Below are 23,586 nucleotides of genomic sequence, written 5' to 3'. Positions count from 1 at the left end.
TTTTTTTTTTTTTTTTTTTTTTTTCTTAAAATAAAGTTTAGATATTTTCCTTGAACACCTACTTGGTCGCTTAGTGGGATGCGAGTGGGATATCTATCAAAATAAATATTTTGTAACTCAAAACATAAAATTTTTGACTTTTTTTGCAAAATCAAAAACTTTGTTGACTTTTTTTTTTCAAAATGGACCCTTTTTTAATCTTTTTTTTTAGGTCAAACAAAAGCTTAGATATTATCCTTGAAGACCCTTTTGGTCGCTTAGTGGGATGCGAGTGGGATATCTATCAAAATAAATATTTTTTAACTCAAGACTTACAATTTTTGACTTTTTTTTTTGCAAATATGATTTTTTTTCCAAATGGGCCCTTTTTTTAAAATTTGTTTGTAGTCAAAAGAAAGCTTAGGTCCATTCCTTTAAGATATTTTTAGTCCCTTAGTGGGATGCGAGTGGGATATCTATCAAAATAAATATTTTGTAACGCAAGACATACAATTTTTTAATTTTTTTTTGCAAAATCAAAATTTTTTTCCAATATGGGCCCTTTTTTAATTTTTTTTTTTTGCTCAAAAGAAAGCCTAGGTCCATTCCTTTAAGATATTTTTAGTCCCTTAGTGGGATGCGAGTGGGATATCTATCAAAATAAATATTTTGTAACGCAAGACATACAATTTTTTAATTTTTTTTTGCAAAATCAAAATTTTTTTCCAATATGGGCCCTTTTTTAATTTTTTTTTTGCTCAAAAGAAAGCCTAGGTCCATTCCTTTAAGATATTTTTAGTCCCTTAGTGGGATGCGAGTGGGATATCTATCAAAATAAATGTTTTAACACAAAAATTGTATGTCTTGAGTTACAAAACATTTATTTTGATAGATATCCCACTCGCATCCCACTAAGGGACTAAAAATATCTTAAAGGAATGGACCTAAGCTTTCTTTTGACTACAAAAAAAATTTTAAAAAAGGGCCCATTTGGAAAAAAAATCGTATTTGCAAAAAAAAAAGTCAAAAATTGTAAGTCTTGAGTTAAAAAATATTTATTTTGATAGATATCCCACTCGCATCCCACTAAGCGACCAAAAGGGTCTTCAAGGATAATATCTAAGCTTTTGTTTGACCTAAAAAAAAAGATTAAAAAAGGGTCCATTTTGAAAAAAAAAGTCAATAAAGTTTTTGATTTTGCAAAAAAAGTCAAAAATTTTATGTTTTGAGTTACAAAATATTTATTTTGATAGATATCCCACTCGCATCCCACTAAGCGACCAAGTAGGTGTTCAAGGAAAATATCTAAACTTTATTTTAAGAAAAAAAAAAAAAAAAAAAAGGGCGTATTTTAAAAAAAAGTCAAAAAAGTTTTTGATTTCGGAAAAAAAATATTAAAAATTTTTTATTTTTTTTTTAAATATTTTTTTTCGAAAGATCGAAGAAATAGCTATCTATACTATTTGGGACACATTTTGCTAAGAACAATATGTAATAAGTTACATGGATAAGAAAAAACCCCTGTTTGACCAAATTGTCAAAATTTTACCCCCTATAACTCAGAGAGTTCTCGACCGATGTTGTTGAAAAATTGTGTCTGAGTTACTATCCAATAGAGCTAACCTTGGTGCAAATTTCATCCCGATCGGAAGACATCGATTTCAAAAGTTGGTTCACTTGACATGAAATCCCCCATATATATTTTTTTTCAATTTCAATTTATAAGACCTGAGAACCTCTGGACTATATTTTTGTTAAATTTCATCAAATGATGAAAAATCACGAGATTTCAGACCTGTTGCATTTTCAGGAAATATATGTATGATAAACGCAGTAATCAGCATTTATTTACGTTCATTGGTTTTTATTGAGAACAAACCTTAATTACATAATTTTTAAACACTTTATCACACCACCAATTGTATGTATAACACTGAATTTCCTTATGATATGATACATTCATAAAATATTTCTGTTTTTTATTAAATATATAGTCTCTTATAAACTTTCTCCTCTTTTTAAGCATAATTTGCCGAACGACAATCATTCCATGTTCTCTCCATTTCATCACTATCACCAAATTCATGGGAAGCTATTACAAAACGATAGCTATCGGGGCCACTATAACGGGGACGATGGAAATGAAAGTTACCGCAGTGTGTTAAATGCATGCGAGCCTTAAGAGCCAATATGCCCAGGTAAATATCATCGAAACGAAAATGTTTTGTATACTGACTCACATAGTAGAGATCAATGGCGGCGGCACGGGATAAAATAAAAGCTCCTGCCGTCACATAAGGCGGCCATTTATTAAATGGATACTCTTTTAGAGTAACATGCCATTTACTGAATTTATGGCGTAGGGGACGAGTCTGGAATACAAAACCACCGAAGAGTCTTTCATGTTGAACTTTGGCTTTATGCTCCCACATGCTATTCAGTGAGACTGCATTCTCAGGATATAAGGTAGGGTGGGCTATGAAACGTAAAACGTTTTTCATTGAGACATAATAGTCGTCATCAACGAACATGTTGTATTGGGCCTTTTGGCAGTTTTCTACCAACCACTTGAGACCCATCATTGTCTTAATGGTATTGTTAAAATAAGCATCTATAAAATCTGATTGTACTATATCGCCATACTGTCTGGCCTCCGTGTCAGCAATGTCCATCAAGGAACTGCTAGTACTGGCACCCAATAAAAATACTCTCCTAATATGAACATCGGAAAAACGTTGTTCATAACCCCAGGTACGTCTAATGGCATTGCGTCTCTTTACATTTGGCAATGCCGATTTTATCAACAATGTTAATTGTGGTTTTTCCGCCTTAACCAAATCGCATTGGCGTTGATGTAAAAATGTGTAATTATAAAAATTTATTGGTTTTGGCACAATTTCACCGTCTTCCAGGTGTGTTCGTTTATCTCTAATGGCCTGGGCATATTTCAGTACATCACCTTCCAGGGGATAATGGAAATACTTTTCATATTGCAATTCGAAAAGGTGAGTGAAAACACCAAAGAAATCCAATAGAAATAATAGTGCTATGAAGGCTGCATATTTGTTAATACGTATATTTTTAATTTTCATGTTGTTGTAGTAATTTTTATTTGCTAATTAAATTAAACTTTTCACTTTAATATCATCACAAAACAGAAAAAAAAATTATATAGCAGCTGCACCCACTACTACTCACGAAAACAAAACAAATGTCACAGCCAAGGTAAATTAATAAAGTAGCGACAGTACTACAACAAATACAACATTTACAAAAACCACAAGCAATTTTGTTTTTGGTTTAAGGTCTGAGCTGTCAAAGTTGCCTGTTGTTGTTTTTGCTTTTGGGCTTGTTGTATTTTTCGCCACAACAACCACAAGTGAATTGACAGTTCAGACCAAAGTAAAAAAAATAGTCAGCTGTTCTACTGAGTCTACTTTATTAATTTACTTTGGTCACAGCTGTGAAACCAGCTGTTTGTTGTTTTAGTCGAATAGACTGACTCATAAATTTTTTAGTTTTACCAACAGAATGATTCAAAGTTATAACATGTATGACCGTTATTTTTAAATTGAGTAACTGATAAGTTGTGATTTTACGATAGTTGTAGTATAAATGTTTTGGCAATTTTTACATACAAATTTGGAAAACTATATGTTTTTTATAAATTAAGAAATGTTAATATCATACAATACAATAATACGTTGGAAATAGGAGAGGTTAGTTTGTAATTATTGTAGCGATATTTATCATTGACTACCGTTACCGAAATAACTTCAATTATCGTTTCTCTTTTCTTTTTTTTAACATTGAATAGGAAAAAAATAGTTATTGATTGCTTAAAAATAGTTGATTGGCCAAAGGTTGTCAACATCTGCAACAACTCTGCAATTTTCACCAGCGGAGCAAAATCTCCCAGCATTGCTGCTCTGCATTCTTTAGATCCGTAATCATACTGAGATCATTAGATAGCTATCCAACAGGCTGCCGTACTCAATTCGTGACCTTTCTAGACGGTGTTACGGGTCTGGTCCTAGGTAATATTTACGCGTACCATCAGCACTAGTATGCCAACCTAGGGTTAAACTAGAATATGGCAATTGCATCATCAGTTGAGGTATTTTATCCTAAGAAAATAATAGAGAGGTGCGTTGTTTTACGGAATATATTTACGAATCTACCTTCTGCTCTCTGAATGACGATGAGGCCGCATGAATTATGGGTAACTTTGTTAGCTTATCAGACATCACGATAGCGTGTCCGGGTCTAATCAACTGAGCAATCTGGCGAGCAGTATTTTTTTCTATGTTCAAACCGCTTACCGATTGTATGGATCGACTTAACGATTTCTTCGTTTCAAAACGACTTAATTATATCAACCAAAAGGAAGCATACCGACACGACATCATAGAATCCACCAATCGCATCTTGAATGATCTTCTGATACCCTCTAAACTATTACCGCAGCATCCGCTCGCTTGATTCTATCTGGTAAACTAAACAGCAAAAACAGTGTACACAAGCGTGATGTCCTCCGAAGTACCAAACCTGACGATCGGTCACCTGAAACGCGATATTAGCTAGTTGCTAAATAAGGACAAGCGAAAAAAGGTTGGATCACTTAAAAAGCTACAACTTGAGTTCAGGCAAGTTTGCTATCCCTCCAACCAAACCGTGAACGGCTGAGCAGCCTGAAAGCGACAATGCGTAACGAAATTTTGTTAGCAAACTTTCCATCCAATCTTGAACACTCCAAAACCGTACACGCCAATTGATGATATAGAGGCCATCAATACAATCAAACCATTCAAGACATTTATTCCAGTAGGTAAATCCATGCTGATGTTCAAACATCTTGTCGAGTTTAGTACCTGAGTCTCAAAGCTGTGAAGGATGCGTAGAGTAACAGTCTTACATGACGATATCCCTTTTGACACTCTTCTGCTGCCCGTTGACCCTTCACCTACCAGCAGCTCATCACGAGCATGGATTCCGTAAAATACACAGCACTACCACTGCATTAACCACCACTGCCAGACAGATCTTAATTCGGCACTTATTCACTATGCGTAACCTGCAACTATAACCATATAAGTATCCGGCTACATTCTTCACCACCTGGAAGAAGTTCTCAATGCGCAGTACTTGAGGTTCTTCGAAAAACAAGAGTATTTCTGCCACAACTAAGTTCGTGATGGAGCAACAGGTTAAGTACTTATTGGTCCCGCATAGACAGATCCACCGCCTATTTATGCAATTCTTGTGATCCGGGTCCTTATAATACCACCAACACTACATCTCTTCGTCCAATTGATTTATGGACTAACCCAGTAAAAGTATCACAATTGCTTGGCATGGACCTCGATACTGAACTGAAAATCTACTGAAGTCTTTACTTAACCCATTCAAAATTTTGGATTGTTATATAGAGTAACATAATAAGAAATTTAAATAATAAATTTGAATCATGTAGTTATTTAAAGTAGGCGTCCCTCCTCAAGCAAAATGTGTATATGTTCATGGACTTCAACTCAACTTTGCAGAGGTTTTAAATGATTATAAATGCTTGGAAAAGTGATGCTAAAAAAACTTTGTCTTTACATAAATCGTATAAGCATATCGATTACATACCAAACCTTCAAAATATGTCTATTGTCATCAGCAATAACATCTTCCACCAAATTCAATTCAAAGAAAAACATTAAGAAAAACATGGTGGTGGAAATTCATAGAAGAATGGCACAGTAGCAATGAACTGAAAATTATATTAAAAGCTTTTTTTTGTTATATTTCATACCAAAATGAAGAAAATACAACCAACCGAATTTTCCAACGAAATACGGAACTGTGTCAGTGTCAATGACCGTTACAAAATGTTTGGGGAACAAAAAAAACAATACACTATAGTGAAATGAAAAAGAAAACAAACAAAATGACTTCTAGATGGCGAATACGAAAAAAAAACTCGACATTAAGAAATATGAAACGAAAATGAAATAATGCACAATTAATATTAAATGGGAATAATTTATTTATAATAAAAAAATAAGCACCAAAAATAAAACAAAAAAAAAAACTAATGATTTCATAAAATAACAATGAGCACGGTATGCGATATATTGTGTTACAAATTATGAATAATAATGAAAATAAATAAAATCTGGAAAAAAAATCTAAAAAAGCGTTTTCTCAGATCATTGAACTTTTGAAATTAATTTAAAACTACTGTATAAACGAAAGTGTTATTTATAGGGGAACGAAAAGAAAACACATTTTCAATTACTATTGAAAATATTTTGATCTACTTGGCCGTCATTAAAAATGTATTTAAAGTATTTGAAAGAACAGAAGACATCAATTAACATGTTTGTTTTGTGTTTTGTTTAACACTTATGATAATTTGTTCCCTTAATTACCAGAAATTAAAGTACACATAAGAAGACTTGCGGTATTATATATCTACACCGACTCTATATCTACACTATACTTTGTAAAGATTTAGCCAAAAAAAACTCTACTTTCATCAGTCAGCCAAATTGAAAATGGAAAATCCAAAAAGCTTTATGATGAATTCGATAATCTATATAATCTAGAAGGATTTTGGACTAGACTTAAAATTATATATGTTTGTACTCCTTCAGTCAATCTCGAAGACCCCAAAGGACTTTCGCAATAATTCAGTAAGAATCACTATATTTGAATTTAAGATAAGTAAATTTTAAAGATTAAAATAACTTTTTCGAGATTAAATATAATTTACTTTCATAAACTTTGGTACATTGGAATTACTTTTAATAGAAAGACCAAGGTCTAGGTCCACAAAAGAGCTAATTGATATAAGCATACATGATTGTAAACATAAAACATTTAGAATTTTCAAAAACTATAATTTGATGAAAATATGCTGGAATGTTTCAAATAGTTTTCAAATAACTATAAGTACCTATATGTATGTAATATAAATAAAGAAGTACATTGATCTAAAAATGTTTTCATTTATTAACATGTTTTGCCCTGACTTCCTTCATTTATCCAAATTGTTTATTACTCGTACTATTATTTGTAGTTTGTTATTTTTTGGTACTTATGTGCCACTTAATAATACTCCCAATATTTTCATTTCGATTCCAACGTTATCATAACCAGGGCAACCAAAAATATGCTCTAAAAAAAGTGTTTTATGCGCATAAAATATGCACTTAAAAACTAAAAATATGCTATTAAAATATAAAAAATATGCACTTAAAAATAGTTGGTTATTGCTTGATTTCAAAATTTCATTAAAAAAATATATATGAAGTAAATAAAATATTGAGCTCATAAATTAAAATTGGTTATTATAGGATTAAATTTCGATTTTAGTGAATTTGGCACTACCTGCAAATAGTTTGATTCAATTCATTTGTCATGTGTCCCAATGTTTAAAGGATCCCTACTGAGGATCAATTTCTCGAAATGTTTCTATTCTATATGAAGCTTTAAAAACTTTTTTACCATTTAAGTAATGTTTCAAAAACTCTATGAATAGCCTGTGTCATTTTATGGTAAAAATTGCAATGGATTTTGGAGCATTCATCATGTATCTAGATTAATATCTGAATACGGCTTCTAAAATTTAAATAGAATTATAAAAAAGCCATACAATAGTGGAATGACTGCAATTAAAAAAATATAAAAAAACTTTTTATTCAAGTTTTATCATTGGGACTCAAAATTCCCATGTTTCTTCCTTTCTTATCCATTGTATCGTTACAAGTTATGTAAATATATATATCAATGGGTTTTGAACGCGAAATTTTCGATGGATCTTAATATTCTGAACATCTGTTGAATACTTATTCAACTTTACATTAGTGGTAAACTATTAATGCCCAACCATAACTGTCTCAAGCTGCCTTAAATTCCTTCTTTTAAATGTATCCAAAAATTTGTTATGAAGTTGCCCATAATAACATACAATTTTTGAATTTTCTTTTAATTTTTTACGTATGTGTGTGTATATTTTTAATTTAATTGAAATATATGGAAACTAAGCACCCTTAAGTCAACGAAAATTCTATGAAGATAAGTCGATTATAGGTACTCTATTTTTGTATTTAAGTAGCTTAGATTGGACCTCAATAAAATAGTAAAATATAGAAATGAAAAATTACAATACAAACAATAAAATTATATCAGGAAAATAAAATAATGAAAAATAAAAGAAAATATGCAAAAATATGTAGTTATGAGTTAAATATGCAAAAATATGCTATAAAACGCAAAATATGCTAAAATATGCAGTAAAGAGCAAAATATGCAAAAATATGCACAAACAAATCGATGCCAAAATTCTTAAAATTGTCTGAAACGGATATAAAACTAACTCATATGTTTATACGACGCACAGCAAAAAATATGATATTGCATATTTTTGGTTGCCCTGATCATAACATTTTAGTAGGTCTTCCACACCCACAGCAAACATAAAGAAAACAGCAATGCACTCACAGAAATAGTAAAGTGATTTTTTGGAAAATGAATTCTATTGGATCAAAGTAATCAAACCATAAAAAAATATATTTTAAGAAGATCTTGATACGAAGTAGTGGCATTTCTACGGATGCTATATACATAATCGATTAACTTTTACGTAAAATATCGAAAAACCATGTATTTTATTTTACAAACGTTCTGATTAGATCAAAAGTTCGAAGAGTCAAACTGAAACCTTTAAAAATAATGAACCCTATTTTTAAATATAAACATGTAAAGAAAATCGAATGTGTTCCATCGGTTTCAAAGAACGACAGATGGTTTGACAAAAGCATTTAAAATCATTGGGAGCTACTCAAGCAGGGAAATTGGCTACCATACGAATTGAAGCCGAGATACCTTGAAAGACTATCTTGCATGTCGAAAATTTTCACCGAATCAGTAATTGTGAAGACAAATGGATCCATTGCAATAACTCGAAGCGTAATAGATCGTATGTGAAGCCCAGCCTAATCGACACCAAAGCCAAGTATTCAAAGCCATATCCATGGCGCTAATGTAATTCTCTGTATTTGGTGGGAGCAAAAAGGTAATAGCTGCTGAAATCTGACCCGACCATCACAGGTAACCTGTACCGAACGCAACTGATTCGTCTGAAGCGAGCATTTGGCCGATTAACGCCGAGACATGAAACCGTAAAATTTCATCATGACGACGTTTGGCCATATCTTGCAATATCTGTTAAAAAGTATGTAACATGAAGTGGTTGGGAAGTTTTACCTCACCCGCTTTATAGTCCAGACCCTCGTTCGATCGATGCAGAACCCGCTCTCTGGGATACGCTTCACTTTGGAACAGAGTATCCAATAATTCGTTCTTGGCCTCAAAAGATTAGTAGTTCATTTGGCTCGGAATCCATATGTTGCCAGAAAGATGGGAAAAGGTCATAGCTAATTAAAAATTTATATTGTACAAATGTTTCAAAATTAAAGCTAAACATTTAAAAAAAATCCCGCATTTTTAAGGCATACTCCTAATAATACTTCAAAAAAGGTTCGCTATGTTTATGTTTAAACCGAATATTAGTTTCTTTGACAAATATTAGGTTAATTTGAGTTCGTCCGAAACAGAGGTTTCGGCCACTCTCTGGCCTTCTTCATAATCCTACAATCATTAGTAATCGAAACAATATTGAAACCGCGGTCAACGTATTGCCAAATGGAGACATTGGAGAAAAGGTCACCATTTTGGTCTTCTGAGATTGCTAGGCGATCGTAGGGAATGTTGCACACGAGTTAATAAGGTGTATACAAGTGAATTTAAAGAACAAGGAACGCGAAACGCAAATCTTGGTTGTCCTTCTGAAGTAGCTAATTTGCTAATTATACTTAGAAGGGAAATTTCGTACTTTTTTTCGAGAAAGTACCGCATCTTAATGCAGTGGAACTCAGGCTCTCAGACAATGCGAAGTATCTGGGAATCATTCCGGATTTCAATCTTTCCTGGAACCTGAACATCAAGCAAGGTCAGCGAAGGAAGATATTGGCATATATACATGCAGAAGAATCATAGCAACAGAGGTATCAATCCAAAGAACGCGAAATGAATTTTTGACATGCTCATTAAGCCCATAATAATATACAGTGCTCTGGTTTGGTGGATCCAACTTTAGCGGAGGAGCCTTCGGATATCTGATGTGTGTGCCTTAATTGTTATGATGCACTGACTGTCGTCCAATATTATGGTCACAAAGTTGGTCCCGAATTCATTCAGTACCATCGGAGTATGGAGGTACTGAAGGTACATGGAGGTACTGAATCCACATCTGAGATGTGGATTTAAATTTTCTGCAAATATTGACTATTGGCCTTCGTGGACAGACTTCGAGACAGATTTTCTGTAGCGATCTCGGGATGGTAAACTTCAGAAGGGGACAATTTCTTCATCTATACAGATGTATCCAAATCTGCGGTTGAGCTGGGTGGTGTCTCTTATATTCCTCATTTTCGAAAGGGACTCAGTTTCAGACTGCGATATCAATTCAGCGTTATCCAGGTTGAGATTTCAGACATCAATAGGACATTACACTGGCTCATGTACTACAGGATATGTGATGAAAATATCTAGATTTGTGCCGCCAGTAAACCTGCAATTAACTCTCTCTCTATGATGTCTATACGACATCTAGATTGGTATATAAATGCTGAGTATATGTATATCACTTAACGATATGACAAGACATTCTAATCTGGAGTTATTCAAGGTGCAGCATCATTCTGATGCTGTGGACAAAACTAGACAGTATTCAAGATGTGGTGTTGGTAGTTGGTGTTCCGCTTTCTTGCTGTAAGTCACTAGTACAGCAGAAAATTTTTCTAGTCTGCTCAGACCAGGGGCCGAATTCGTAATCAAATGAGCTATTGTTTCGAAAAATAAAGTCGATATAAAAATTATCGAATGAGCTATCGTATCGAAAAATAAAGTCGAATGCGATATCGAATGCGGTAATTTGGCCCCAGATGATTTATGTGGCCCAGGAATACCATAATTCGACGTCGCGGATGGGTTTCTCACGAGATCGGCTACCAGTTATGGTAGCCATATTGACATGACACTATTTAATAGGTGAGTAATCGAGGATATTGTATTTTCCTACTAATGACTTCTGCAGAAGTTGTTATGATGCTGACGAGAAGGAGATGTTGGAAAACCGTCTCTACCATTTACTTTATCGAGAACTAGAATTGGGCAGTTCATTTCTACACGAGCTAACGGATATATCGGGTTGATTCGGAACCAAACAACACGCGGTTATGCAAAACTCCTGATTTAAAGACCGGAACATAATCCTTTTAGGGTATCACAATTGTATTATTGAGGCATATCCTCCTTGATATGAACAACTGGAAGTGAATATCCTACGACAATGTGATATTAACGTGACCAACATTGGAAAACCGTATCTTCCCTGTTCAATCGGGGACTAGAATTGCGATATTGGGCAGTCCATTTCTGCACTACCTAAAGGATATATCGGGATGATTCGGTACCAAAACACACACGGTTATGCAAAACTCCTGATTTAAAGATTATTTTAGGGAATCACAACTGTATGTATCCTTGCTATGGACATCTGGAAGTGCAAATGACATATCCTATTACGAAATGATATCAACGTGGCCAAATAAGCGCTTTGTTGGAATCCATTCCAAGCTTGAAGACCCTGCACAACATTGATACGTTCTAATGAATCTGAAATCTATGCTGAATCATAATTCTCTGTGCACAATGATTTGAAGAAAATCATATTCTAAATCAAAAGCCGGAGAAATAAAATGAAATGATAAAATTTTCCTGAGTGTACACTCACTGAGATTGTAAAGTGCAGTGGTGGGTGGTAGTTTTTTTTTCTGAAAGAACTATGGGGTAGTTGGGTTGGAAAACTTAATTTTCGTACATATTTCATTTCTCGTGTGTTTGGTGGTAATGAACGAAAAACATTTTTTATTTCTGTGTTGTTTTCTTGACATGTTTGTTTCGTTGTGAAACGAGTAATTTCTTAAATTTTCCTAAGACAGTTTTTTTTCTGAAGACTAAAACCACCAAATGAATACTTTACATGAATGAATCAAGAAAAAGAGTTCAATGAACTTTGAAAGCTTTTTTTCAGTAAATGTTGGTTGGTTTTCTTTCCTTCAAGTGTTCTTTTTTTGGCTCGTATGGTGATGATGGTGGTGTACAACTCACTTTTAATTTATTTTTTCCATATACATATATTTTTATAGGTTTTTTTTTTTTTTTGTTAAAGGAATATTTATGTAAAATGAGAAAAAATTGCTGAAATATAAGAAGTATAAAATAAAATAATAAAAAAATAAGTAATTGAAAGCGGAGAAGTTCATATAAAAACAAAATTATGGTCATGATGAGAGAGTGGTTGCAAAAAAAAAGGAAAAAACGGGACAGTGAGAGAAATTTCAAGTTGTAGGAAGTTTGTTTATATTTAAAAATATTAAGGAACACATAAGATGAGCATGTCATACTCGTGTCGTATTGAGATTGATGGACACATGGTAAAAATTCATTTACATTTACTAGAATGGATTTCTGAAAAGACGAACAGTGAGACAAATAGGCTGAAGGAAGTTGTATACTTATAAAATAAGAAAAGAATGTCAAACCCGTCGTATTGAGATTGATGGACACATGGTAAAAATTCACTTACATGGATTTCTTTGACTACATTAAGTAATGAGTACACACTTGCGGTTACGACAGCCCAATTTGCTACATTCCAAGACAATTATTCATTTAGTTGTATTTATTAACAGCCTGGCCAACGATGTCGAAAGAAAAATGGGTCGAAAAAATTTGTATTGATTGAAACAAATAGGAGTAGGACGGGACACGGTCTGGACTATAAAGCGGGTGAGGCAAATCATCTTTCTAAATAGTTTTTAACGAGTATTGCAACATGTGGAAGAGTGTTGCAATGATGGAATATTACGGTTTCATGTCTGGCCGTTTTCCGGCCAATGGTCGCTTCAAACGAATATTTTGCTTTCGTTACAGGTTCCCTGTGATGTTCTGTTCAGATTTCAGCAGCTCATAATAGATAGAACCCTTTTGGTCCAAATACAGAGCATTACTTTAGAGCCATGAATATTTGGCTTTGGTGTCGATTCGGCTGGTTGGCAGGGCTTCACATACGATCTCTTATGATTCGGGTTATCGTAATTTACCCATTTTTCATCGCAAGTAATGATTCGGAGCAAAAATGATTTTCTTTTATAGCGTTAAGGCATCATTTCGTATTTCAAGGTCTCTCGGCTTCCATTCGTGTGGTACCCAATTCCCCTGTTTTTTGATGAATCCAGCTGCTCGCAAACGTTTAGAAATTGCTGCTTGAGTAGCTCAAAATGATTTTGCAAGTTCTTGTTGAGTTTGACAACAATCATTACGTAGTAATGCCTCCAATTATTGGTGTTGAAAAATTTTTGGCTGGCCTGGGCGATCTTTGTCTTCCGTGTCATCCGTCTTGCGGATGTAGTCGTGGTTGATGTGGGTCCCGGAGCGGATTTTTTGTCGGCAACCTTTCTCCGTTTAGGCGATTTTTCTACCTCTGTCTGAGAGCGATTGCGCTTGGACCTCTCTGTGTCTTCGGCTGCTGCCTTTGATGTGCTGGGTACGGAATCCAAAAACTTTTGGTACTCATCTACCACAGCCTGGTATTTGGCGCGATCTTCCCCATCACGTTCATGGGGGGCACCACTGGCAGCATTCTTGTCAATCTTGTCAAGAATGAATAGCGCCTTGGTGTAATGGGATTTGAGGATGTCTTTCTGACTCTTCCTCTTTTTTCTTTTCTTCTTCAATTTGTCGTCAGCCTTGGCATTTGATTGATGAGGAGCATGTGTCGAGTTTTTGGAGGGCAGTAGAGTGCTGCGACGGTCACCCACTCTGCCTGACATTGCGACCAAAGTCTCATGACTAGAGGCTAGTAGGTCGTCTTCTGAAGAAGATCCGAGATCGTCGGTATTCTTCAGGAGGTTGTTGTTGTTATTTATGTTGTTATTGTTTGGATTAATTTTTGGACCCACGAGTAGGCATGTAAGGGGATGGACCATCGGCGGTGACGGCGTACATAGACGGACAGAAATTACAACCGGTCCGTGTCATAAGCACCGGAGGGGAGCTGTTATCGACTAATCTTCTTTAACCTCTAATTAGCCATTCAGGTTCTAGGCACTGCTACCAACCACGTTAACCTTACAAGTGGGTGAAAAGAAAGGACGAGAGAAAGAGGAAAGAACAGTTTTGGTCCGCGGGTTGTAACACAAGAAAGAGAAAGACAGTGCTATCACTAGGCGATCATTTGTTATACAATATGTCGCCAGTTATAGCATCGTCATAACATGAATTATATCTTACTGTGACCATTTGTTATAAAATGTATCACAGTATTATGATAGTTGGCTATCCGTTTTACAGACCTAGCTATGTCAAGAAGTTTAGACCATTTGTTAGAAAATGTGTCTCAAGATATTGACATCGCTCGATCATTTGTCAGGGCTAATGACCTGTTGTATAAAACAGTATCACTAGACTAGATAATTACTCCCCCTATCCGCCACCTAGGACGCGTCCGATGGGAGACTGATAACTCCACACGGTTTTGTTGGGTACAGCAAAATCTTGAGTCAAGGGTAAAAAAACGGGGTTTCGTACCTTTACGCACTTATACTTATAAGCCCGTAACTTAGTTGAATATCAACTGATGTTAAGTTTCTCAGCGGATTTAGAAAGAAGAAAATCCTTGAGCAACTTCAAATTTTGTATGACCATATTAACTTTATCAGTTACACCTTAGTAGCCTTTCTGTAAATTACTCAACTATTAACAAATATTTTCGAGTTTCCTCAAACTTTATCAAAACTATTACATCTCAAACTACACTAAACTCCCTTACATCACTTACACTCTGACTCTTTTTCCTCAAGTTCCCCTCCTTATATTTACACAATTTCTTAAAATAAATAACAAAAAAAGAGTGCGAGTACTCTCAACACTTGAGAGTACAACCAACATCAATTTTATTTCAATAATATTGCGTGACCTATTTTTTCATAACATTTTTTTGTTAACGAAAAAGTTCAAAGACCTTGCTTGTATTTACGAAACTTAACAACAACTAAATACTACAACAACTTTAATAAACACATTTGTGTGTAGTGAGTGGCAATTACACATGACACAGCCTAGAGTACAAAAGGGGCGAAAGAAAGAGAAACAGAGTCGTACTATTTTGTTATTTATAGGATTTTCTTTTACTTTTAATAACATAATTGTCAGAAATGTTTGACAATTAGAGTGACATTTATGTGAATGTTTATTTATAAACTCTTTTGTTTACTTTAATTGCTCTGACTTTATGTACAAAAGTCTTTATTATCTGTGCGAAATAAATACGTAGTTTTCTTATTTCAATATTAAACATAGCAATTAAAATATTTTGAATAAAAACTTGATGTTTTGTTTATTATTATTTTTGCCTTACAGTGGGTGATAATATATTTGGTAGGAATTAAGTTAAAGACAATCCAATAATGTTAATAGTACTGGCAACTTTAACCAGCATCCCGATTTGTCATTTAAACCAGTTGCTACTGAGTCATACCATGTCATTTCTTCCACTGCACTATCGGAAATATAAGCTATTTTTTCAACAAACGTCTCGAACCATTTAAATACACTAACTCTCGAAAATAACAGGAGACAATTTTTTGTTCTTTCAGATTTTTGGCAAAATGTTAAGGTTTTAATTTTGGCGAAAAAAGGCGCCATGCTACCTGACGGAGACATAGATTTCCTATGTGGAATTCCGTTATCCAAATGCAGGCTTTACATTAGTAACGTCTACTATGAGCTCGCTCAGACAAGATGGGGTTGTGAACCCACATGCACTGTAACCAGAACGATATGGCCCCGAATGAATCGTGGACGAACAACATATCTTCTTGGCTTGACACACTCACAATTGAGTGGTGTAGTGGGGGCCACTACCTGACACTGCACTTTTGGCAAGCACGTGAGGAGACTTGGCTTGCCCTTCGACTTCTGCAGAAGTTGTCAAAACGAGGAGGAGGATGAGACCATTTTTAATCTTCTTTGTCACTGTCTGGCATTATATGATCTACGCTTAAGGTTTCTGGAACATCGTTCCCTAAATAGTCTCTCTGAGCTCTCGAATATGAGGCTAGTGGGCATTAATGCCTTTATAAGGAATAGTAATTGGTTAAAAAAGACCAGACATGGGGATCTCCTTAGAGTGGCCTAATAACCGCCAACTCATTGGTACGTAATTTAAAATCTCTTCCCTCTATCTTTCTTCGGACAACATCCTCTCAACTTTTCAATCTTCCCCTTCACTCTTTTCACTTCTATCTGTCCCTCTTTTTCTGACTTTCTACTTTCAGGTAACACAAAGTGGAGCCACGTGAGCTGCTCTTCTTTTTTCTTCACTTCGCAGATGCCTGGAAACCTTACCTTAAGGTTTTAATTTAGTAGATGCATTATGAGTTACAAGTTTTATTAGCGAATTATTGTTATAAAGCCAAACAGCAGGCCTTCAAAGACACAATCATAGGATAACATAGAAACGAGACGTAATTGTCAAAAACCTAAGTCTGTTTCAAAAACCTAACTCTTGCAACTACAAAATACACGCTAGTCAATGTATTTTTTATGTATGATTTTTTGTATTTTTGTTTGACAAATCGGAGTGTCTCGTCTCTATTTATACTTCTCTATGTACACAATTTTTATGCCATTTTATATTCATGAATGAATGATTTGATCAAAGTTTAGAAAAATGTTTTTTTTTTTAGAAAATTTGCAAATATTTGCAACTGAAATTAATTTTGGAAGATAATAGATTGGTCTAGAGAACTATTATGGCTAGCATATATCATCATTCTTTTGCAAGTCTAAATAAAATTCATAATTTCATTAGTACATCTTAAGCTCACTTTAATTTCACATTTATAATTGTAAAGTTTATTATTTTTTAAAAACAATCAACTTTTATTAACATATTTTTTTATTTTTCTTAGGTCTAACAGTCTAATAACTAAAATTAAAACCATTTGCTTTCTTCTAAGAGCATTGATGGACAAATGATCCTCACCTTAGCTGTAGATCGGCTCTACGAAGCCTTGATTACGTTTGGGTGTGAAAGCGGTTCGGTTGGATTCCATATGTTCAAATTAGTTTCAAAACGTTTATAGTCAAGGCTTAATTTTGATTGGTCACTGATCAACCAGTGAAGGCTAGAAGTTTCTATCTTTTGAAGTTACGAGTTTACACTGTAAGATTTTTCGAACAGCTTTTAATTATAACTTGAATTCATATTGATTCATATTGCTGTAGCAGTTCCACTGTTGTCCAGAGTTTTTTATGGGAAAACTGACCCCTGATTTTATTAAATTTTCATGGAAAATTCAGCAGTTTTCGGTCTTGCCGGAATACAAATACGACCTTTAAATCATAATGAAATGTGATGTAATATCTAATTTACATACTCTATTTTACATACTCTATTGACGGTATCAGTCTTCCTTTGAAATTGGCATTGATGACTGTCGTATAAACTCTCTTCCGGCACAAAGTATACAGAGATGGCAATTTTGACGTTTCAAGAAAAAAAGCCAAAATCAGTTTCCTAGTGCAGCTCTGTTGGAAAGAGAAGGCTCATATGGAGTGAGACCAATCCATAATAGACCCTACAGACTTAATTATATCCGCTGATGGCATCATCGGACCTTATTTCTTAAAAAATTTTGCCGGAGCTTACATTACACTCAATGGAGATCGTTACCGCACTATGATCAATGATTTTTTGTTTGAAAATACGGATGACACGGTTGATATGGTTTCAAGAGGATGGCGCTACGTGACATACGTTGGCCTCAACCATCGATTTAATGAAATCAAAATTTTGCGACAACTTGATTTCGAGAAATGGGCCTGTCAATTGGCCTTCAAGTTCGTGCGATTTGATATCTCTCGAATTTTTCCTGTTGGGGCCATGTGAAGTAACTGCTTTATGCTGATAAACCAGCAACAATTGACATCTTCGAGGCCAACATTGTTAGTGTTATTCGAGACAATCGGCCAGCAATGCTCGAAAATTTTGAACATAAATTGACGTCCAGACTGTGCTTCGTCAAGAACAGTCTCGGTGGCCATATGCCCGAAATCATTTTCAAATGTTAATGCCAGATCTTTCGAATAATTTTTTTATGTTATTAATGGAGAAATACACACAAATTCTCCAGGTTACTTAAATATCTTATATAACATTCGAGAGGCCTCAGTTTCTTCTTTCTAAATCCGCTGAGAACCCACTTAAAATTTTTTACCCGTAACTCAAGATCTTGGACTTGTTTGACAAATTTCAAAAACTGATTCTTGTGCTCATGTATTTTATATTTAGAGCATAGAGTTATCTGTGTTGTTCAAATCGTTGTATTGGAAGTGCAGCATAAGTGACATCTTTATAGCCATGACGCTCTATTCTCAGATATAGATTCTAAAACAAGCACACCCCCTAGGGTGTTCCTATAATAGTAAAAATGAGAGAAATAGTATCACCCAATACTAAGAGGAGAGTTAGGAATCTGAAGTTTCCTCACTGTCGATAATGGTTTAGTATTAGGTGAGGTACTATTGACCTGGGATAACATAAATTTGTGAACTCTTTTGGATATTGCTACAATAATCGACTGGTATTATCATCTGAATCGTTTTATTTATGAATGTGGGTCTAACTTTCAGTTATCTGACTTGGTTTACACAGAAGCTCGTCCGTTTCGGTTTTGTTTACGGAAATTGTGTTCAAATCTCTAAAACGGCTCATACACGAATCCAGCAAGAAGGAAGGCACTATCAAATAATGGTGTAATCCAACTGACCGCGTACTTTTTTAGCAGAACACAAACGGTTTCAACGACTGTAGGATATCTTAATAGGACAAGGGTTTACATGATAAGATGTCAAGGTATTAAGAAGACTTTCTGAATGTTGAATTTCCCTTTCTTTAAGAGAAAGATTTTGGAACCATAATAACAAGACCTTTGCTATTAGTAAAAGGTTTCCATTTTATTGTTTCTTAAATATCACACTTTTCCAAATACTGAATGATTTCAGTGCAAATATATTTATGTATCTAGAAATCATAAAAAAAGAAGAAAAAAACTCCAATTTTACAAAACTTTCCATAGAATTTTTACTCATTGTAGATACTTTTTTTATACAACTACAAATTATCAAGGGGTTTATTTCCTTTACACATAACTTCAATACTAAAATCCCAAAGCTTTTTACTTTACTTTTCACAAAACTTCCATTTAGTAGTTACATATTGAATTTTACCAACCATTAAGCAAATACGAGTAATATTTACTTTCCTCAAAGTTTGGGGGTTGCAAATGCATACACGAGTTCTTTTGCATTTATGGGGGTGGTGATAAGGGGGTGGTTTGAACAACTTTTCATTTTCTTTGACCTATTTTATGGAATGTTTATTAAACTGTCACATGCACACATATCGCAAGTACCGGCGTATGTAGTATGTTTAATATCCAGACATTTATTTATTTGATGTAACTATTTTAGATATTTTTGTTGTTGTTGTTTTACTGCTGTAATTTAGGTTTTATTGCATATAGGAAGTTTTTACTACAACTATTATTTTACTGTGACTATAATTTTACTATAACTATTACTATTACCCTCCCTGTATTTATTACGGCAACATGGTCTGCAATTTGTTAGATATAAAAATTATAAATTTGTCTTCATTTTCTGGTAAATTAAAAGACATTCCTTTAGTTGTCATTTTATGCCTTATTGTTTAATGGAGTGTATAAAGCCAGGGAGAAGGAGATATTACATTTGCTATTGATTGCTATTGCAGAAAAATATTATGTTAAATCGACAGCAGTTTTTTAAGAGAGAAATATCTAACTTCTGCTTATTAATTTGTTTATAAAAGATGCGGTTTTTATTTGCAATGCCCGACAGTGTATTAAATATAGAATCTACTCTTTAGGACAATTGATAGCAGAGAAATCGCCCAGAAAGAATGACCCTAGTTATTGCTTCTTTCCTATTATTAAAATCGTGATCATTCGTCCCATTACTTAGTCTGGGCCAACATCCTTGTACAGTTGGGTCTATTAATAGCCTATTGGGTATATAAAATGCAAGTTATATTTGCGTGAAGTCTCTCTCATAAACGGTGAGGAAATTTGAGGTTAAGAAGTACATTGTCTGTCAAATTATGAAATGTTTATGCAGTATGAATTTATGAAATTTCAACAATAAAACCCTTTGGACCCAAGGATTGTTTGTGAATTATCTTTTTAGGAAGCGGCGTAATTACTCGATTTAGCGGTGTCAATTGGCCGCATCGTTCATGTGATTTAATGCTGATGGACTATTTTCTCTAGGGCCATTTGAAAGACCGGGTTTACCTGAATATACCACAATTGACGCTCTTAAATATGATATTCGAAGCTGTAGTGACGAGATACGTCTACCGACGTGCTGCAGGTGGACATTTCCTCGACATCTTATTTCCATTGGCATCAATGAATTGGTCCAAAAAAGTGTGTTTTTAAGCCAATTTACTTTCAGATTTACCCACCGATGAAATCTGGTCTATTTTCCAGATTCATTCGGACGATCATTAGATCATTCTGGTCGTTACTGATATTTGTCCAGTCTTGATATCTGAGGATTTTGCTATTAATGGAGTTTGGGAATGCTGAATTCTTTGGAGCCTTTCAGACTGCTTTCTGTTGATGTATAAATGTATAGGATCCAAAGACAATGAAATCATCTATTTGAATGTGTTGAAAGATCACAACTTCAGCCACCTGCTAACTCCCTGATTTAATAGGGCGATTATAGGATCATTGGAGATGGCACCGCGAATGTAGTTACTCTTTAGTACGGATATTTGTTCGTGACATCCTCCCATATCCGAGGGCTTTGGTAGATCATTGAGTTAGCTGTTGCTGAAATATGATATTCGAAGCTGTATTGACGAGATAAGAGACGCTTTTTTGCGAAATGTTCAAAATTTTGTGAAATGAGCGTACGTCTACCGACATACTACAGTTGGACATTTGATCCACATCTTATCCCATTATTAATTCCCATGTCTCCACTTTACATTAGTATCAATGAATCTGTCCAAAAATTGTGTCTTTAAATATGTTCGAAGAACACTTAAAGAGCACAACTTCAGCCACCTGCAAACTTCCAGAATAATTCAGACGGTCCTTAGATCATTGTGATCGTTACTGATATTTGTTCGTGATATACTCTTGATATCTGAGGGTTTTGGTATGTAATGGAGTTTGGGATTGCTGAATTCTTTGGAGCCATTCAGACTGCTTTCTGTTGATGTATAAATGTATAGATGATTTCATAGGAAAGACAATGAAATCATCTATTTGAATGTGTTGAAAGATCACAACTTCAGCCAACTGCTAACTCCCTGATTTAATAGGGCGATTCTAGGATCATTGGAGATGGCACCGCGAATGTAGTTACTCTTTAGTACTGATATTTGTTCGTGACATCCTCCCATATCCGAGGTGACATCCTCCCATATACGTAGATCATTGAGTTTGCGGTTGATGAATTCTCTGAAGTCAAGCAGACAGCTTTCTTTTGAAGTATAAATGTACAAGAATCAAAGACAATGAAATAGTTAGGCGATCCTGGAAAATAATTATGAATTCTGATTCACTGAGCTAAACTCGTCAATATGTTCTGGTCAAATCTAAAATTTTAAAGCCAGATTTCAGGTTATGTTTTAAATACACCCATGGCTAATGGGAAATAGACCTTCTAAAGAACTGGCTACTGCCAGAACATAAATATTATTAAAGCTCAAATGCAGTTACTCATCATCTGACGGCTATACCTTGTGTCAGATGTAGAATAAATAATTCTTTGCTACACATGATGATGAAGTTTATTAGTTCAAACGTAGATCTTTATTGCGTTCAATGTTAGATTCCATCATTGGTCTTTATATGTATAGCTCAACTTCGTATTCAATCGTATGTCTTCATATAGTCCCATATTCGGACTATGTGAAGTAGGTATTTATGTAGTACAACTTTACCTTCAATATAGTCCAACCTTGCATTAAGTCGTAGGGGTTTGTACAGTCTAAACTTGGCTTCAATCGTTGGCCTTTATATATTCCACAATTTACTCCAATTTTGACTTCAATCGTAGGTCTTTATATAGTCCAATCTTGTATTCAATCGTAGGTCTTTATATAGTCCAATCTTGTATTCAATCGTAGGTCTTTATATAGTCCAATCTTGTATTCAATCGTAGGTCTTTATATAGTCCAATCTTGTATTCAATCGTAGGTCTTTATATAGTCCAATATTGTATTCAGTCGTAGGTCTTTACATAGTATAACTTTAGCTTTAATATATAGTTCAACCTTAGCTTGATCCATAGGTCTTTATATAGTCCAACCTTGACTTTAATAGTAGGTCTTTACGTAGCTTTAATATACATATAGTTAAACCTTGTCTAAATTCATAGGTCTTTATATCGTCAAATCTTTATAAAGATGTTTTTGAAATACTTGATGATTTAATTGGTCCTATAAGTCATAATAAGGGTTTGTGATTTCCCAAACCTTTCAAATTTGTCAAGAAGGTTAATAAAATAATCGCATTCAAGGATAGTCACAGGATTATAAAACGAAGAGAATTTATGGTTATATCCCTATTTCGAATTTATTTATAATCATTTCAACAAATCTGATGTGGATGACAATTTTTAAGGAAAGCCAAAAAAATTTAATTTAAAGAAAATGTAGAGGAATAATCCAGCAATGTCCGCTTTTCCCAATTTTATTTTTATCTTTCTCTCATTTTTATGCGAATAGTTACCTAGCGATATTGCCAATTTGTCATCGAAAATAATTTCCTTTCCAAAAATACTTATTATTTGTATGTGTATTGCATGACTAAACGTGATTTCTTAAAGTATGTACTTACAAATTCATCTTTATTTGATACCACAGTGCTAGTGTTTATAAAACAATTTCAAAAAAATTACCTACGATTTGTTTTTCTTTGAGTAGTGTTCAATAAAAATATAAATAAATAATTCTTATTACCCTCACTAACGCATGACACCTAACATGTTTTGTCTAAAACGATTTGACATTTGTAAATTAGTGTTTTGATGTTACTTCTCTATTTGACAGCTAACTAATGAAAATGTCATTCTCAAAATTAAGGTAAATCCATTAAGATAGAAATTTCCTCAACAACAAAAAAACTAGTATTTTTGGTAAGAAATTTGTTTTTCTTTGGGGAAATATCACAATTCACAATAGGGGGATATATTTATGCGTAATATATTTTAAATTTTGTTCCAAATTTCCCTTTCTTCATTAAACAAAACTCACTCCAACTGAAGAAACAAACTCACAAAAAACTTATTACAATGATGGGAGTCAAAATAGAAACAAAATATCAACAAAACGGGAGAAAGAGGAACACAAAATGACGTAACATATAAAAT

General features: G+C 34.1%; 1 protein-coding gene across 1 annotated transcript; it reads right to left on the bottom strand.

Moving 5' to 3' along the window:
• Positions 1-1,917: 1,917 nt before the first annotated feature.
• Positions 1,918-3,125, bottom strand: brn (beta-1,3-galactosyltransferase brn). Its single transcript, XM_065499644.1, has one exon. The coding sequence runs from the start codon at positions 3,069-3,071 to the stop codon at positions 1,998-2,000; it is 1,074 nt and encodes a 357-aa protein (XP_065355716.1). The 5' UTR covers positions 3,072-3,125; the 3' UTR covers positions 1,918-1,997.
• Positions 3,126-23,586: the final 20,461 nt, after the last annotated feature.

The sequence above is a fragment of the Calliphora vicina genome, chromosome 2, assembly GCF_958450345.1.
Source record: "Calliphora vicina chromosome 2, idCalVici1.1, whole genome shotgun sequence".
Lineage (NCBI taxonomy): Eukaryota > Metazoa > Arthropoda > Insecta > Diptera > Calliphoridae > Calliphora > Calliphora vicina.
This window is presented reverse-complemented; position numbering and strand designations above follow the sequence as displayed.

What these genes read in the sequence shown, in the direction of transcription:
- brn (XM_065499644.1), bottom strand. Translation starts at nt 3,071, where the DNA reads ATGAAAATTAAAAATATACGTATTAACAAATATGCAGCCTTCATAGCA.